The sequence below is a fragment of the Paramormyrops kingsleyae genome, chromosome 9 (assembly GCF_048594095.1).
Source record: "Paramormyrops kingsleyae isolate MSU_618 chromosome 9, PKINGS_0.4, whole genome shotgun sequence".
NCBI lineage: Eukaryota > Metazoa > Chordata > Actinopteri > Osteoglossiformes > Mormyridae > Paramormyrops > Paramormyrops kingsleyae.
In genome coordinates, this window is record NC_132805.1 from 32,360,182 (window position 1) to 32,380,216 (window position 20,035).

At 50.0% G+C, this 20,035-nt stretch overlaps 1 protein-coding gene across 7 annotated transcripts in view; it reads right to left on the reverse strand.

Moving 5' to 3' along the window:
• The window catches only part of rims2a (regulating synaptic membrane exocytosis 2a), a 158,263-nt gene that overhangs the window by 100,878 nt on the left and 37,350 nt on the right, over positions 1 to 20,035 (reverse strand). For 6 of the 7 annotated variants that reach the window (XM_023811005.2, XM_023811039.2, XM_023811024.2 and 3 more), the window contains exon 1: positions 8,943 to 9,621. In XM_023811005.2, the coding sequence (XP_023666773.1) occupies positions 8,943 to 9,064 (122 nt within the window). In that variant the 5' untranslated portion in view covers positions 9,065 to 9,621. Of the gene's footprint in view, positions 1 to 8,942; positions 9,622 to 13,380; positions 13,695 to 20,035 lie in introns of those variants that run through there. The other variant, XM_072716797.1, reaches the window with a different exon arrangement.

Here is a 20,035-nt window from a genome sequence, read left to right on the forward strand (position 1 = left end):
GCACCAACGCAGAAGGGGGAGGGAACCTGAGATGGTGGGCGGCTTCTCCTCACGTACCGCAGCTGCATGCCACTGGGGCAGCTCCCATCGCAGGAGAGTATTGCAAAGCGAACAGGCAATGCGAGGGCAACCATGCATGCCCCTGCCCCCCGATATATCAGCAGCCACTGAATACGGAGGCCTTGGGAGGGGGGCAGCTACCCAGCAGGCTATCTGAGAATGACACCACCTGTCCCATGTACATCGCCAAAGCCCCCTCCACACCTTCTATCTGCCTCAGAACTAAAATAACAAAATCCTGAAAGCACCCCCCCCCCACCACACAGGAATGAATCAAGCTCTATCTGAAACCTAATGAATGGGTAAACATGCTGAATTAGATTAATATTCCATATTCAAATAATGTCACAAGTGCCCCCAAACAGTGCGGGATGGGCGTCAAAAATAAGAAAAAAAGTCAAAAGCAGTGTGAGGCGGACGCCCAGGAGCGCCACCCTCGGATACGGATCAGCACATGGAAGCGGACGCCCAGGAGCGCCACCCTCGGATACGGATCAGCACATGGAAGCGGGTGCCCAGGAGCGCCACCCTCGGATATGGATCAGCACATGGAAGCGGGTGCCCAGGAGCGCCACCCTCGGATACGGATCAGCACATGGAAGCGGACGCCCAGGCGCGCCACCCTCGGAAACGGGTCAGCACTTGGAAGCGGACGCCCAGGAGCGCCACCCTCGGATACGGATCAGCACTTGGAAGCGGACGCCCAGGAGCGCCACCCTCGGATACTGATCAGCACATGGAAGCGGGCGCCCAGGAGCGCCACCCTCGAATACGGATCAGCACATGGAAGCGGACGCCCAGGCGCGCCACCCTCGGATACGGATCAGCACATGGAAGCGGGCGCCCAGGAGCGCCACCCTCGGATACGGATCAGCACATGGAAGCGGGCGCCCAGAAGCGCCACCCTCGGATACGGATCAGCACATGGAAGCGGGCGCCCAGGCGCGCCACCCTCGGATACGGATCAGCACATGGAAGCGGGCGCCCAGGCGCGCCACCCTCGGATACGGATCAGCACATGGAAGCGGACACCCAGGAGCGCCACCCTCGGATACGGATCAGCACATGGAAGCGGACGCCCAGGCGCGCCACCCTCGGATACGGATCAGCACATGGAAGCGGGGCTACTGACTATATCTGGCCAACAGGGGGGGCCCAATCTCAGGAGGCCAATTAAAATTTGAGTGGCGGCAAACACCACCCCTACGCTCAGCACCTCCCTGGTGTGCCAGGCCGGGGGCTGGCCAGGGGTTCGAGGAAAGGTGACGTTTCAGAACCCTCTGTGGTTCTGTGAAGCTGGTCCGATGAGAGAACGGGTAACATCAGAATGACAGGTCGATATCCTTGTGGGTACATCGGGCTCAAACGCAGGGGACTTCCCGAGACCATCTTGGGTAAGGAAGTCTCAGAGCGCCAGAGAAACAGATAAGCAAGCAAGATTACTTAAAATAATTTAAATAATACATGCTGAGGGCTATTCAAGGCACATAAAAAGCCCAGGGAGCCCCAAGAGAGGCTAAAAGCTAACTGGAGTCTACATCAACGCCATCCGGCGGAGGAAGAAGAGGGTTTTTCTAAGAGGCTGAAACTCACTGGAGGCGTCTGGTGCAATGGCTCATGGGATACCTCCGAATGATTACGCAAGGGCTCATGGGATACCTCCGAATGATTACACACCCCACAGCCTCAGGAGCGCAGCTGCGCATCCCCACCCAAGAAGCCTTCCCTCCCCATCGACACGGCTTGGGAAAAAATAAATAAGTCAGAGACGAGGCCCTGTGCTGCTGGAATTAAAAATATACACTGCAGGTGAAAGGCTGGTTACCCCGACGTACAGAGAAAGCCAGACTGCCGGGAACACACTCTGCTCTCGGATCAAATCCGCTCCTCTCTCTGCAAATGTAGCCGTCCCGGGGTCATGACACCTGTCTTCCCTCCTTTCGCCCATTTCTGAGGCTGGCAAACAGGACACCCTCTGCCCCCCTGCCCCTCTGCCCCTCTGCCCCCCTGCTCATACTTCCTCCCAGTCCGCCTTCCGCCCTCCTCCCGGAAGAACGATCTAGTTTCTGTGAGTGTCGGGCGACCTGGGGCGTGACACCAATGCTTATCTGACCGTGGAACACTAGTGTGTCCGTTCTGGAGGAGGGGGTATCGATTCACTACAACTTCCTCCCCCCAAAACAGCTTAAAGCCAAGCTAAAACAGGCTCCAGCTCTGTAATTCCGGGACAGAAAATGGGGTTTAATTATGGCTTCTGACCAGGGCAGAAGCGGCACTGTGAGGCTGGAAACAACAAGTGGTATTTTGGGTTGAGGAGGCGTGCAGACTCGGCGAGGAGGCACGGGGAGGGGGCTCGCTCCCTGTTATCATTCCCCTCCCTCCACTCCCTCCTCTACCATGTGGTCATTAATCTGTGACCGGAGCAGGTGTGGGTGTCCCCTGGGGGCCGGCCCCCCATCCCATCTCTGTTTCGCTGTTCCAGGACCCTCCTGGTACCAGTCATCACCCCCAATGTTCCCTGTACCAAGGAGGCATAAAAATGACCCGGGAAGAACAAGTCACATACAGAATGGCATCCTAAATCTCAGGGATTAATGTAAACTAAACTAAGACTGCAAGAGATACCTAAAGACCCCACCACCCCCTTCAAAGGGAATACCCTTCATTCCCACCTCCAGACCCAACTGACTGCAGGATTCCCCCATGGGAATCTTCAGCCTCCTTATTGATCAAACAACATTGCCATAGCAACCATACCCCATCAGAGATACCGCCCAACGGGCACAAATCAACTGACCAAAACAGGGAATACACAGAGATGACAGTCCAGCTGACAGAAAATGCATAGAGATGAGAGGCCAGCTGACAGGAAATGGATAGAAAGGAGAGGCCTGCTGACAGGAAATGGACAAAGATGAGAGGTCCATTGAAGGAAACAGGAAATGCACAAAGATCTGACGCCTGATGACAGGAAAAAGGAAATTCACAAAGATGAGAGGCCTGCTGACAGGAAACAGGAAATGCAGTGAGATGAGAGGCCCACTGACAGCAAATGCACAAAGATGAGAGGCCCATTGACAGGAAACAGGAAATGCAGTGGGATGAGAGGCCCGCTAACTGAAAACGCACAGAGATCAGAGGCCCACTGACAGGAAACAAGAAATGCAGTGAGATGAGGGGCCCACTGACTAAAAATGTGCAGAGATCAGAGGCCCACTGACAGGAACAGGAAATGCAGTGGGATGAGAGGCCCACTGATAAGGGTTCCTCTTGTTTCTGAGTGACTTCGGTGGCCTCTTACTACTCAGCCGTTGAATCTTCTAAAACCTCCACTTTCTTTACCCTTTCAGCCTGCCTGGTGTCCTCAGGAAATGAAGCCAATAAAACTGCCAGATACTGTTACCCACCCATCCATCCTTCTTCCATAACTGCTTACCCACTGCAGGGTCAGGCTCCGCCTGGAGCCTCTCCCAGGCTGTACAGGGCACAAGGCAGGGGGTACCCTGGACAAAATGCCAGTCCACACACACACACTTTGCTCAATTCAGAGACAGTACACGTAACTTGTTTTTTTTCTTATTCTGGAACCAAGAGGAATTCTACACAACACAAGAAGAAAAGATATGTATCACAGTCTCTTTCTATATTTTACGAGAAATACCTCTGCATAAACGAAATATAAATTTAAATGAGTCTTTATTCTCAGCCTAACTGGAAATAAAAAAAAAACAAAGAATCAGAAAAGTCCCGCAGGACACTGAGATATTTCTATAACACCGAGATGTGGCTCTCAGGCCAGTTTTTCACGCCAGTTTTTTTTCTTACTTTAAATAGCTTGAATACCTATTATTTCTGCTGACCAGCCTTTGCCTGTTCTTGCTAAAAATGTTGAGTAATATCGCGGGATTCTCCTCCAGTTAATTGTCCTCCAACATTCCCATGGATCCGGCAGACATTCGGGACGGACAGACTTGCCGTCCTTGCTGACGCAAAATGCAGGCGATTCCCAGCCAGGGCGTGACGGACAGAGAAACTCTCACTTGGGAAACTCTTTCCTCTCCTGCCCCCCCCCCGTTCTTGTCTTCTTAACAAACAGCGCATGCAGGATTTCCAAATGTGCCAAACAAGCGCATTTTATGCAACACAGCAGTTGCAGATTACAGCGTGCTCAAGACCTCTAAGTATTAACAGTGTGGAAGATTTTCCCAGAATTATGAAAGGAGAGATAAAAATACTCTGCCACTAAAAACATGCACGCATCAAATGCGATGCAATCGGGTAACAGAGACCTGCGTCTGTGCAATGCAGTTTCGTACCCTCAAATTACACTTTCATGAGTCGATCCTTTTGTTTCATTCTTTTGTTGCCGGCTTTTGGTTATTTTGCCGAGCATCGCCTAAAAACAGATTAGGGTTAAAGTACCACAGCTATGCGTGGGCCGCGGAAACAAAATCCTCAGACACAAGGATAACGACAAAACCAAGCCAAATACAGGGTGCTTCACCATGCAGTCCCTGTACGCGGAAATACAACCCCCTGCAACTTACATGCGTTGGCAGATAAAGTCGAGGATGCCTGGTCCCCAGGCCAGGCCCGAATAAGTCGAACGGCAGCCAGGAAATTCGGAAAGCACTGGTGGAGAGGAGCAACGCCTCATAAACCCTTCGTAGCCAGGCGTGACCATTCGCTGGCGGCTCTCCTTTGTTTGTTAGTACAGCAGAAGCGAGAGAGATAAATGCTAAAGTTAGCGACAAGGAAACAACAGCACCAACAGAATAGTTCCAATGCTATTTTTATCCCGTCACTCCCATGGGTTCCAGGCCCAAGGGGGAAGGGGCTTCACAGTTTCGACCCTGGGCGACATGCCCTGAATTGCACCAGTAAATTCATATTTACCAAAATTAACCGGGAATCCTCAGTCATAAAGCCTGCTATAGTGGTAACCTGAGGAACAGAACCATCCGTGGCGGGCACATGAGCGGGCAGCCGTGTGGCCCCAAGGCCTGGGCCACCCTGTGCAGACAAGGGAGGTCGCACACCTCAACTCCACATCCCCAGCTTCTCAGAGATGCCCTCGCACCCAAAGGATGCTGGGAAACCCCGGAGCCCCGGCACGGGCTTTTCCATCTTGTGACCCACGGTCGTTCTACCCCCTTCCTCTCTGTTTTGCTTCCCTCTAAGAAGTAGAGGTAAGAAATCCTGGCGCTCAGCGTTTCCCAGGAAACACATGTAAACTGTAACCCTTCCCTCTCCTCTAAGTCACTTTGGATAAAAGTGACAGATAAATAAATTAATGACATTCATTCATGGAAGAAAAAAAACGAGAACCAAAAAAAGTTTCGTGGGAGGGGCAGTCACAAGCACAAGCCACAATACTCGCAAACCTAACACAGCACCCCCAACCCCCCCAATGCCCGGACTGACAGCATGTGATTGGCAGAAAGTCAAGCGGCTGAAGACCTGTACGTATCAGTAAACAGAAGGGCATAGGTTCAAGTCCTAGGGTGGGTCACTGTACCTTTGAGGATGGTAATTACCCTAAAGATCTGCTAGATATATTTACAGCTAAACAAATGTAAACTAGTGGCAATCTCTGCTATGCATACAGCCTTTTGGCTCGGGCTGTTTGCCGTGCAGTGAGGGCTGTTCCAGGCCTGAAGCTCAAAGGCATGTTACACAAGACGTCACGTGACAGATTCTTCGAGCGCTGCTGCGTAATTCGATTTGAAACGGCCGTTCGCATCAGTCACTCCATTTTGCCCTCGCAAGCGCTTTGGTCTCTGGTCCACCCACCCACGATGGCTCGCCCCGGCCCACCCCACCGGGAACCACATGGCAAGCACCGGAATACACCCCCGCCCCCCTCCCCGCATCACAGAGCCAAGCTTCACTGAAACGTGGGCACCCCGCGAAAAAAGGCAGGCCATTCGATACGGTAGTCCTCGGTGTCGCTAAGGGCCAACCGTGCAGAGGGCCAGGTATCAGCATTTTCCCCTAGGGCACCTCTTAAGCACAGCTCAACCCTCGGGCTAGCTGGTCCGGCGTGAATGGCCAGGGTAATGGCTACACCCATGGAGGACAATAGCCATTTCAATCGGATCACATATCAGATTACAACAAGAGCAACAGCGACAACAAACCAGGCAATACATGAGCTGTGTGGGCACTGCAGTCAGCTGGCACCAGTGTGGCTGACACGACCCACCCCACCCGCCTTCGCCCCACCCGCCAACACTCCGCACGCGCTCAGTCCACCCGTCCTCTTCGTGTCACGTGACTTTTCCTGAAGTACTCCAGTTTCCATCCCACATCGAAAGACGTGCATTTAGGCTAATCGCTGTCTCTGTGTAACACGGATGATCGTGCCAGTCGTGCATATATGTGCGCATTTTGGTTTAGTGTCCTGTAACTTTAAAACGCTTGTGCAGTTGCCTTTAAGAAAACGTTCTCAGTTTGAATCGCCCGCGCAAGCGCATCATAACTGCTGAAAATACCAGTTCCAGAACAACTGGGTGATTACAGTGTTCATCCATTATCAGAATAAACTATTGTAAACTACTGGGAATCCTGAGCTATGGTGCATTCAATTTACACGACGCAAGGGCACGTCGGTTACGCTGGCACTGTGGACACGTGCCCTTTGACGGACTGGCATCCACTCCAGGATGCCGCCCCGCCTTGTGCACTGGGGTAGGCTCCAAGATCCCCCCCATCGAAGAACGCTATCCGGGATAAACGACTGAAAGATGGATGGGTAAATTAGTTTGTCTGAGAAAAACATAAAGGGTTAGCATGAGCATTAGCCGTGTGCTGTAACTCTCTTTAAAAGCATGAATTTAAATGGTTGTATTATGCACAGAAACAAGCAGGGCTGTGGCTGTGCTGACATTTCAGACGCGGCGTGTGGGCCTCTGTGATCCAGAGAGTGCTGGGCATCTCCCAGGGCCAGAGAACAGGAGGCGTGGCCAGCGTGTGCTCTGGCGGGGGTCCCGTCCCGCGTCTGTCCGAGGCACCTGACGCTCAGCACGCGGCACAGCACCAGGTCAGCGACGGCGGAGGGACCCCGACCCCCATCTCTGTCACCACGGAAGCCACAAACGGGAAAACAGCATTTCATGTCACTTAAACTGTCACCCCTCCACCCCAAAAAGAAGAAACAAACATTCCTTTAACCACAGAACGTCCCCTACGCCAGATATCATTCACTTCCCAAGGCATTTGTTTACATACGCCATGGTTGTTTGCAAAAAATAAACAAAGAAGGTAACAGATGCATTCTTTGGTTGCTAACACGTACCTATAGGAAGCTGGTTGCACTTTATGAATGTAGAAAACGGTAGAAACCCAAGTACACAGCAGAACAGCACAGAGGTATCGCTGGATATTGATGGTTAAGTCAATAGGTTGGGGTTGTATTTCGAGGACATGGCCTTCACGGTAATCCACAGTGCCTGGCATGTGATTTGGGAGAAAGACGACCTGGACTACGAGTCCGCTTTCACCGTAACAGTCCCGTGCTGTGAAATACAGCAGCGCTAACTTCTTCAGTTACCTCCAAAGAGAGAGAGAGTGTGCCCGAGAGTCGCCACTTGAATGTGTATCTGCTATGTACGTGGAGTTGGGTGTGCATCATTGCTTGCGCCTGTGCGTGTGCACGCGTGTGTGTGCGTGCGCGCGCAATGCATTTCAACGTTAAGGAAACGTCAGGCCAGCACCATGTGCCAAAACACTGTACAAGCACGAGCAATATGCACAGCATACACTGAACATCAAGGACCCCGGACAAACGACGGCACCGGACCCAGATCGGGTATTTTTCTCTGGGCCTCCCACCGGGTGGCGGGCCGAGCGCTCTTCGCCGTCATGGCCATCCTGTCCCCGCACTGTCGGGCCGCCTCGCTCTCTCACTCGCTCTCTCCCGCCTCGCTCTCTCCTCTGCAGAATTTGGACTCCTTTTTTCACACGATAAAACCGGAAAAGCACATGAATCCCAAAAAAGCTGTTTGCGGCCACTGGAACCGGCTGGGTAAAAAAATACATATTAGAGCACGACCAGAAAGATCAGAGACGGAAACAAACGGATAAATTTACACAGATCTTTACATAAATATCTCATAAACAAATCTAACCATTTATGCCGGTTGTTGTATGGCATACTAGCAGACAGACGAACGATGTAATAAATTTAAGCCGGTGGGTTTGCAGATAAATGAAACTTGAAAACTTGCATCGTAATTGAAAAAAATCCCGAATGAGAAGCAGTCAGGAAATATTAAATACATGCGTACGTCCTATCTGTATGTATCCTATTGCGTTTTAATGTGTTATTTTTAAATGAAAGCTAAAACCACGCACACAGCAAAGCTTCAGTGAAGAGACCATTAATAAGAAGGTAATGCGTGCAGCAAAGGCCGGACAGGGTTTTATGTAATGGACAGGGTGCGGGGAAAGGTTTGTCAGAAATGACTCAAATGATGGAGGGATCCGCTCCGGGATGGGGAGGGGGCGAGCGGCTCCACATGCGGCGGCGATTCGCGCAGTCAAACGCTGCTCTCGCCCTCGCCAGTTTAACGGGTTGATTCATTTCAACTGTAATACAGATCTCAAGCCCTTACCTCCCCCCACTGCCCACCATCCTCTACACCTCCAGCGAAAAAACCTCGCCATCCTCCCCGGGCAGCTTCGGTGAAGGACATTTTCAATTGCAATTTCCCGATACGTCCTCGCAAAACGCCAGCGATCGATCGCCGAGGACCCCCCCCCCCCCCCTCCTCCATATCCCCCACACCTCCTCCCAGCTCCTCTCGGCATGCATACACCCCCGATAGCCCTGCTGGGAAAGCCTCCATAAATCACAGCATCTTTTCAAAGGGATCGCTCACCCGATGTTGCCGAGCGCCTGCTCCAGCAGCTCCGTCTGCAGGATATTCTGAGGCGGCGAGAAAGCCCCATTGAAATGAGATAAAACAGAGCTACAAAACTGACGCAATGTCTCAAACTGCATTTTTCCTTTTTCTCCCCCCTTCTTTTCTCCCTTTCTTCCGTGCGGCCCCCTTTTTCCTTCACAAACGACACGTCCACCTGTCCTCGGTCCGCTCCCACCTCCTCGGAAACATCGGAGAAAAAAGACGGCGATCAAGTTCCATATTTCTCCCGATCCTGGTCAAAAGTACGCTTTGATAAGCAGCAGCAGCACACGGACGCGGCGTGTTCAGTCATTATGCTCCCAACTTAGAGGAAATGTAGGTGCAGGGGCTGTTTTTTCGCCTGCCTGTGGCAAAATTTCTCCACAGCGGATGAAAAAAAATAACCGAAAGAGAGAAAGAGAGAGAGACGGCGGAGCATGTTTTCATGGGCATCCCTGGCCGGAACACCAGGGGCTTGCATTTCTCAGGGCGGTTTACAACACTGCCATCCATCCGCTCACTGGACGCGGACAGAGGCGCAGGAGCGGCGGGCGCGATGCTGTCTTGAGGGTTTCGGCCACATCTGGCTGCCAAGCATCAACTCTCTTAAGTAATAAAGGCGCAGGACAAGGCATCCTAATGCAATTACACCGAGTCTGAGGAGGGGGACTGGGATCTACACGGTCGGTGGGTGGGTGGAGGTGGAGGTGGATCGGGGGGGCGACAAGGGGAAGGGAGGGGGATTCTCTACAGAAATTAAATCTAATGGCTCCGACAGAGTTTACTCACAAATCACAGGAGCCTATTCCGTGCCCCCCAAGCGATCAGAGCTTGGATGAGAGTCGCAGTGCACAGAAAACGACACATTTTTACAAAAAAAGAAAGAAACGGCGCTGGCTGGCAACGACGGAATGTAAACCATGTGACAACAAGCGTATAAAGATTTGCTTTGCATAGATGCTAAATCAGCCCTGATCTCATAACACGCATATCGTCTGTCACTTTATTGAAAACGTATATTAAATCTTACTTGTCAGTACAGGAAACTAATGCCTGACATCTACAAGGCCTTAAAAAGAAAGAAAAAAAATCAGAACAGCATAGAAAAATACAGTAATGAACTATATGAGCTAGTGACAAAATTTTATTTTATATGAATAGGAAATGACAAAATTACGAAAATCAACAAAATACGTGTTTAGTTGCAGTAATCACTCTCTATACGCAGGCAGATAGAATAGTCGGGGAGACCGGAAGGAGCGCGCGCCTCACTGGTGACACGCGCCCCCGGGGCACCCTACCCCGCACCGGGGAGACGCACATCTACTGACCAGCTCAAAATCCATCAGAAGAGAGCACCCACAATATAGCATTTCATAGCCTCCTTATTATGATGATCATCATCATCATTATTATTCAAATAATAATAAATCGCTAATAAAACCATTTAACTAGAAAAGTGTGATTATTTTTCCCACTGGAAATTGTACATAGTATCAGTCCACTTCTCCATACTTTAAAAGCCACTCAATAATTTAACGACAATTTCCTCACGACATAAGTCGAAGATTTGGGTATAAATATAAAACAATTCGGGGATTATATGCTGGGTTGCTGTGCGTTATATCACGGCTTGTTCTGCGAAGCTCCAAAGACAGCGCTAGGGGGTTTTACATAGAGGAAGGGAGCGAGGTTTCAATGAATAAAACCTCAAGAAACACAAGGAAGTAATTAAATTTTAATCCCAGCGTAATTATTGTTGTCTCTTCAACCTCTCCACTGTGACTTGTCCTTGAGTATCTGTGTTCATTCAAATGACACCTTGGAGACCAAGATAAATTAGACCCTTTTCAAAGTTATTTCAGGTTATAAATAGGCTGTCAGCACTTTTTGGTGAAATAGATTCAGAGTTAATTTAAGCATTCTTTAAGATTAATGAAACTGACCGTAGCTACTTATTCTGTAGGAGGTCTATTTACGGACAGCCTCCCTCCTCCCCACACACACCCGCTTCAATCATCTCCATTATCTCTTGAAATTTCAGACGGGAAACCTACTAGCATGACGACATTTCACTCCGCTGCACTGTACTGAAGCCCCAGCCGTTATTCCTCTTTGAACAATAATCAATAGATCACAAGTTACACCCATCAGCCAATCAAAACACAGCGTTCCCTGCCGCTACGAACATAAATCATGTTGCTTTTTATGCCTCGGAAACCAGAAACTAGTCATTTGTAATAAGTAGTTGCCTGTATAATATGACTAATTCATTGATTGCCGTAAAATAAGCGAATTAAATTCGTAATCAAATTAAATAATTGTTATAAATTGTTATACATTTTAAATATGGTGTTAACAAGCTTGGATATTAATCAATTAGGTGTAATACATAACAGCATGGAAAATAATCGCCATCTATCCTGGTATTAGAAGCAGAAGAGATGCATCATAGCACAGTGAAGATACCAAACATATTGCATGCTGGGAATAAACAGTGTACACTTTCTGTCATGGTTGACAGATTCCCCCCTCCCTTCCTTTATAGACAGAAAAAAAAACTTACAAAGGAATATGGGCCATCTTTTATTCTCTGTCTAAAACAATTTATCCCCAAGCTGTGGACGCAGCACGAAAAGGGCCAGTCAAAGACTGCTGGACTGTTGTACCTCTGCCCTAAAAACAGTCACCCTTTCTGTTTCAGGGTCCTCTTCAGCAGCAGGGGCTTTCAAATAGGGGCTCTTGGGTTTGCGTGGCCACAAAGGCAAACATGCCACCCGGCTGCTGAGTTTCGTGGCCCAGAGTCAGCAGCGCTCGCGTTCAGCACGTTGAGGTATGTGCATTCGAAGGTAGGGAAGTGTAACAGGAAAGCTTTTCCCCCAGCAGAGAGGAAGAGAAATGCATCTAACGTGTAAGACTCAAGGAAGAAAAAAACTAACGGAGGCAGGGCCTGGGTCAGAGAGCCACATGGTGGCTGTATTCCCTCTGCAGTGGGGATTTGTGGCACGTCCATCGCGGAAACTCGCTGGAGAAGCGTATGTGACAACCAAAGACAAGGAATAGGAGACAAAGGTGAACCGCCAAGCAGGTTTTCGGTCTCCTAATCCGAGGCGTCTCCCCCCTCGTTAGCCGCTAACAAGCGGATTCTCCAGACACGCCTGGTTTTCTCCATGAAGGGGAGGTGTATGGCTGAAGCAGCCCAGATGCCCAAAGGAGAAAGGGGGGGGGGGCGGGGTGGGATCGAGCACAGCAACGGCATGGCGAACACTAAGCCACTTTGGACAGCTGCTGGAGGAAGCTGGGAGTGTGATTGTAAACGAGGGTGGGGAGGGGTGCGGGGGGGGGCAGGCGACATTTGATTTAAAACTCGCAGGGCCCTGGTCACAGCTCTGGCATGGGGAGTTAGCTTGAAGCATGCCGGGGGGGGGGCTGGTTGCATCACTGCAAGGTCAGCGGCAAGAGGCTCGCCAGGGGTGGGGCGGGGACAGTGGTGGAGCCAATCAGATGCCCATCCACTGAGCTAGGAGGCACATAAGCCCCTCCCCCAACCCCCCCCCCCCGCCTCCGCCTGCCACCGCCCAAACAGGGGCCCGTGAAATGTTCTCTCAGGGACGCCTACGGGAAGGCGGCATCTTCTCTTGCCAGCCCAGCGGCTCTGCCATGAGGAGGATTGCTGTCCAGCGGACGGACAATCAATACAGTTAAAAGCCCACGTCTGAACTCGTGGGAAAGGAAGCTGCTCAGGAATCGAGTGACTTTAATATCCGACATCACTGCGCCCGGCGCCCCTGCGTCCTCTCTGAGCCAAACAAGGAAGACGAACACCCCCCTGTGGTCGGATTTGTTAGTGCACCAACTCCAAGTACACAGCATGGCCATACGCATGACTAAAACAGAATTCACCTGAAAGTACAGCCCATACTTACTGCCAGCACACCAACGATGCAACCTTTATCTCCCAGCTCATTCGTTTTTTTTGTGTAGTTTTGTTTTCCCGTGATGGTAACATCAAGCCCTCATCCTGCTTCTCAGCATCGGAGCATTAGGGAGCAGAAATGGGGAACCGGCCAAATAACACCAGACAATTAGCAGGTATGGGGGGGCCATCAACCTTCAGTACAGCTGTTTTAGGGGAACCCCTTTGGATTGAATGTCAGCGAGATGGTGTTTGGGGGGAGGATCATTTGCCAGGAACATTATTTTTTGTCTGCTGTTGGCTTGCCGCCCAATTCAACGCCCCCACCTGCCATATGTGCCTTTTCATCCATGTCCTGTAACCTATCGGGAAAATTCTAGAAAATGCAGAGACCAACCCCCACCACACTTTAAAGGAGAATTCTGCCTCCACACCAAAAGAAATAAGATATAAGAAATAAGGGTGGAGTTTGCGGGGGGGGGGGGGGGATTAGCTCACCTGTCAACAAGCACGTCGCCTGGTTCAGGACGCTGCGGCCCCGAGCCGTTCCGGAGCGACTGCTGGCGCTGGAGCCCGGGGGGTCTGCTCCGGTCAGGCGTGGATGCGGCGACGTCCCCCGCGGCTCCCTGGGAAGGGGCCGCACCCTGGAGCTTGGCCTTCTTCTCGCGGGGGGCCTCCTCCAGCCGTGGGCCCCGGGGCCCCTCAGTGGAGGTTGCCCTCTGGGCCGCAGTGGGGATCCCGCTGCACAGCCATTCCCCGGACTTAGTGAGGATTTCCTGTTGTTTTCGGCACAGGTTGCATACCCAGATAACCTGGGGGGGGGGACACACACGCTAGTTAGGGCACCCAGATCATAACACAAATTATAATCCAGATTGCTTAGAGTAATTTAATGCAGACCGACATAGCAGACCTCAATAATCGCCTATGCACTCAAACAAACAGACATAACTAAACAATCCAACTGATTCTTGGCAACGACTGATGAAGTCTTTCATATTGTCTAGTTGTGTCACTGGGAAACAATAGCTGTCAAACTGGTAAAAAAACTCAAACAAAAACTGTCATAAACTACAGCTGGTCTCATAGAGAACTGTCCATAATAATTTATCGCTGCTACATGTGTAGCTCACGGATTTTAATTCCATTTTCAGAGGCGCTCCAGCTATCTGAAGCTACTATTGCTAATGGCTAATAATGTTAGTGAGGTAGGATTTCTGAGAAAGCCGCAGAACCGCAAGAACTAATGCGAAAACCAGCCCCTAGCCACTCACTCTCACGCTGGGACCTTATAAGATAAACGCTGCACAATCGGGGGGGGGGGGGGGGGGGGGTTGGCGGATCCACCTAGAAGCCCCTCTACCAAGCCACTCTGAGGACTGGCAGGAACATCAAGACTGAGAGATCTACAAGGACAAAGAGCAGGACCACACGCCCAACCCCCCCACCACCACCACCATGCTCACACGCCGCCGCAGAACACATTAGCACCATAAATCTCCAGAAGGGTGGGGAGCAGAGGGAGGGGACTCTGATCACTCTGGGTAGCCACTGCAGCTCCATCCCAGCGCCCCCCCCCCTCCCCCTAACAGCACAGCGTCCCATGGCCACGGACCGAGGAGAGCATGAGATAGAGGAGCTCAGGACCATGCCGGACGCTGGGGCTCCGGTCGATATGGCTTCGGTTCCGATCCAATTAAATAAACACGGCATAATGGAAGGATAAGAACCGCCGCTGTGAGGTTCCCCTTCCTAAAGACCTCCATCCTTCCCGTGTGCCTCCGGTCCGGGCACTGCGTGCTCCCTCCGCGGGACCCAAGACAGAAGCCAAGAAGCCTCAGACACCTGTTTGATGGCTGCAGCACCTCCCGGCCCGTCCATCACCGCACTCGCCGCACGGAAAGAGAGACAGCGAGGAGGAACCGCCGGGAGTCCAGTGCATGGCTCCCTGCACTGCTGTGTCCGGAGAGCTCAGAGGAAAGTGACAGCCCACCCCTCAAGCCCCCTCCCCAGTCTCCCACAACGGCTGTCCCACCCCCACCCCCCCCCCCCACGCCCAACCCCCTAAGCACTGACTCACTACATCAACGCCCTGCAAGGCGAACACAGCGAAGGGAACAAGGGTGCTGCCGATCTCCTGAGTCACTCAGGACCACTCCCCCCCATTCTCCCCCCAGCTTGAACTCCACCCCCTCCACCATACCCCTCCCCCCCCTAAAAAAAAAAATCCAGACTTTCAGGCTTTTCTCATTTGGCTACTAATAACTGTTAAAATCCCCACATTACAAAGGTTTTACCCAGAACGTGCCAAACAGCACAACAATTCTACACTGTACCTCATTGGTTCAGCTTGTTAATGCCATAATAATATTGGTTATTAAAAAAACATAGTTAATAAAAAATGACGGATGAGCAGCTACTGAAGCACTTCCGATTAAGCACCATATCACAATTGTAAAATAGTAAACTAATGGATCTTCACAAGGGTATTTTACTGAGGTAATTGGGGTTACGCCCCATTTACTCAAGGGTATAACAGAAGGATTCCCCCAATCCCTGTGCTGCCAAGCTTTCCTTAGATAAACTTCCTTGACTGTTATACTGCCTTAACCGCCAAGGCCATAGACATTTTTTAATTCCACTACTACTAGTAAAGCTGACAGATAAATTAGTAATGTCAGTGCAGGTTAATGACTGCACACAAAAACATCTTTTTTTTCTCTCAGCGTCACGCATTTTGAAGTTAAGATGACATTCAGGTCCTCAACGGAATAATCCACTGGAGCATGTCTGGCATCACACTCAAAGGTACAACAGCGATGGCCTCCAAAGCAGCAACCTTCGCGTTAGGAGCGCATGTCAGAAACCGCTACTCAGCCAACTGCTCGGGAGAATTAGTGACCCACTGAAACGGAGAAGACCGCGTAGGAACGGTAAAAGAAAAACAAGTCGTTCCTGTCATCACGGACGGATGCGGGTCCGAGGCCGCGCTAAGGGAGCGGCGTTTCCGGACCAGCTGCTCATTTACATATTTCCCGCGATTCCTCCCTCTTTTCTATCCCAGTTCCGTCACGGACGGGCTGCGAATCACACATCAGAACTGACCTACTTACTTACACCTCCCGAGCGCGATTAGCATAAAGTCAAGCCGTAGCGCGGCGCCCCAGCCAGCCGCCGTCAATCGCACTGATTCCCGGGTATCCAGGTCTCCCATCCCGCCTAGATTTCAACCTCTGGAAGCGGCTGCGTGTAGACAGGGACTTGTAACAGACGAGTCGGGGCTCATCGTCAATTCATAACACATTTTGGTGCCCTCTCCCCCCGCATTAAGGGCGTAACTTTGGCTGGAACATTGCTGGGGTTGAGGTCCCCACCCATTACGGGGGAAACGTGATTACTGGGGGGTATATTAGCTGACTTTGATTTATTGGGGGGGGGGCTACAACCCCCCATCCCCATACACACACACCCACATATAAGCTACACACATAAGCGATGTGTGCTTCCACAGCCAGACCGAAAACAGAACTGCCAATATGCTGGAATCATCGATACACAACGACAGCTCTTTTTTTTCTTTTTGTAAAAGTACAGCAAATGACACAAATATTAGCAGGGCGGCAAAACATTAAGTCGTTATCAGCTGCTATGGTTTCCCCTTTTTGGTGTTATTACCCTAAACCTGCTTCGCCTGAACTTAAATGGGCGACACTGCAGTATCTTATCGAAGGAAACAATCTGATACGGACTCAAGGTTTCTCTCGTGTAACGCAATGTGCCCGAATGTCATTATGTCATTCATTCATCTTATTGGCCAATTAAATTCTGCGGATCCCAATCCTGCCTTACATTTCGGGTGTAATGTGGAGCTCAGTCGGGGGGTGGCTTTCACTACCAGGCAAACACACGAATCAAAAACACGAATCCAGCATTATAAGTGCTGCAGGACTTGGGGGGGGACCAAGGCAAGTTCCACGAAAAATGGCGAGGGAGGGATCTGTGTCAAATCTGCAGCCCTGGAATATGAGCTAACATATTAACCCGCCCCCTAACAAACACAAGAGCCAACCCATGAAATCCCCTGCATCTTGGAAATTATTGAAAAACTTTTTTTATCGTATTACCTCACTAACTGCCATGAGAGACACTAGTGTCGCGGCTCCCAATAGCTGCCCGCCTCGCATGTAACCCACTTTCTCATCTGGGTTTTTATTACAGCAGTCCAGGTGAGAGCAGCTACCAGCAAGACGAATCGCTTCAGCCCAGCGTATCTGAATATAGCGCCCGCTATTCCGGAGCACACCTCACAGCTTACCACGTACGCATATGGGCCAGAAATGATCTATATGTTTCGGGAATGTTCTTTTTTAAAAAAAAAAAAAAAAAAGTAAAAAGCATCCATGGATTCTTATGTGGCGGAGAGATAGGGGGGAGAAGGAGCTTGGGCGCTCACACATCCAAAAGCACAAATACGCAACCCCCCAGCACATACAACTGTCTTTTAATTCACATCCCAGATACATACACAGTGTACACCACAAGCTGCTATGTTCGCAGTTTCACAGTCCCCTGTAGATCACGTGCACCCTCAGTACTAAGAGCGAAGCCTGCATCACCGATTCAATTAAGGTAATAATTAGTTCAATCGAGCGCCTTTGTGCTCCGTTCCGAATGAAAACCTGCTCACGCTGCGGCCGTAAGACTGGGAGCGAAGCCCCAAGACTGTCCAAAACGGGAAAGAAAGACGCGCAGAGAAATAAGATGTGAAAGGGTTGAGTCAAGGTCCCACCGGATGTCCCACTTACTGAGCGCCTGGTGCAGGGCTGCACGTTAACCTCGTTTCCTTACGTTTCTTTGGATGCTGCCAATGACTTACAAACAGCTTCTCCTATCATCAAAATAATTTGTCTTCAGGAATTTTTTTTTCTCAAATCATGATCTCTATCGAATTGTCTTAAATACCCAGTGTCATTCTCGTGATTTTCTGATAACCAGATATATTAAAAGCACACGATGAGCCCTGCAAACGCCATTAAAGGGATCAGTATGAGCATTAATATAAAGCGTAATGTTGCCCTGCTAGGGACGAGTCAGGGTTCATCGGCAGAAATTTCCAGAGTATCAGCTGAACGTCGGCGCTGAGACCTTTTATATTTACATCCGCTTAAGTGAACAGGAAACGCAGTGACAGTGTGAATGATGGGGATGCAGGGGCTGGACGGTGACCCGAATGTCCAACCCGCGGGATGATTAACACCCGGCTCAGTCACCCGCTGAGCCCTCGTACCCGGGTCGGGTGCAGATGCAAAGGCTAAACGCGTGTATCATCTTACAGGGTGTTTAAAATACCAAGAGTGATTTTTGTGCTGATGCTACTGGAAAACAGCGCGTTTTCTAACATCACATCATGCCTTTATTAATGAAAAGAGAGACGCTCCCGGACTTATATAATAAAATAAATAATATATTATTATTATATAAGTAATAAAGTAGTTTTTCATCTGGGGGTTATTTCGCTTCATGTAAATGGCTCATGGGATGTTTTATTTATTTTTCCTAACACATGTTTTAAGTCACTTCAGATAGAAAGCACCCTACAGCCATGACATTTGCGCTTAGCTGTCATTTTAGCTCTTGTGAATTTATATCACAGCCGCCCGACAGGGAGGTTCCGGGAAAACCTTCATTCAGCAATGATGAGCCTGTTCGCAGATCGCCCTCTTGTGGGCAAAAAACGCCTCCCGGTTATTATCTCCTATGTAATCTTGCAAAATTTAGTGCAGTAAAGTGAAGAAAGGAGCTTATTTCATCATCAGTAAAGAATAATATTAATATAAATATTATAAATTAATTATGATTATTATATTTAAATGTCCTGTTGGCTTCATCTGCTGGGGACCTCCAGAGTGCTCTCGGGCGGTTCCCAGCCGAGTGCGAAACGACGGGGATGTCCGAGACCATGGTTCTCAGCCGGAAACGGGTGGATTGCCCTCTTCAGGTTCAGGTCAGGGAGGAGATACTGCTCCAAGTGGAGAAGTCCAAGTATCTCGGGGTCTCGTTCACGACTGAGGGTAGGCGAGATCGAGAACCGGACAGGCGGATCGGAGCGGCGTCTGCGGGCGCTTAACCGGTTCGTCGTGGCTAAGAAAGAAGTGAGCCGGAAAGGAAAGATCTCGATCTACTGGTCCATCTTCGTTCCTACCCTCACCTATGGTCATAAGCTGTGGGTAATGACCGAAAGAATGAGATCGTGGATACAGGCGGCCGAAATGAGTTTTCTCCGCAGGGTGTCTGGGCTCTCCCTTAGAGATAGGGTGAGAAATTCGGATATGCAGGAGAGTCTCAGAGTATAACCGCTGCTTCTCCACGTCGAAAGGAGCCCTTTGAGGTGGTTTGGACACCTGGCGCGGATGCCTCCTGGGCGGCTGCCCTACAGGGAGGAGGCCCCGGGGCAGACCCAGGACGCGCTGGAGGGATTATATCTCTCGGCTGGCCTGGGGAACGCCTCTGAACCCCACCCCCCGAAGAGCTGGTAGCGGTAGCTCGGGAGAGGGAGGTCTGCGTATCTATCCTGAACTTGCAACCCCCCACGACCCGAACCCCGTACCCCGGATAAGCGGATGGTAATGGATGGATGTATGGATATTTAAATGTGTAATATGCAACAAAACTGATGTTTTTAATAGACCGGGGGGAGGGGGGGTAATATACTGGATATATTACAATAATTCCATACATTATTTATGATCACAGTAAAGACAAAATATTTTGCTCATAGCGATTCATAGCACATACTAATGTGCAAACGATTCAATAGCTTTAGCTTGTTTCCCCACTTTCAGTTCTGCTTTTCACAGCTCATTAAAAAGCCCATTAACACCCTCTGCTCTTAAAAGGAGTGAAGTCTAGCTGGGACAGAATATAGATTTTAACTGCATACTGATTATCCGCACAATAAATATCCATCTGACGAAGAATAAACGAAACCAAAAATAAATAAACATCAACTTATTTAACCTGTACGGATTCTATGGAAATTAACACGTAAGCCTAAATGAACGTTTCTTGAAACGTAATATAAAAGATAATATCCTCATGATATACTTTAATATCAATTTAGTAGGAAGTTATTTAAAAAATCTCAAACGAATTA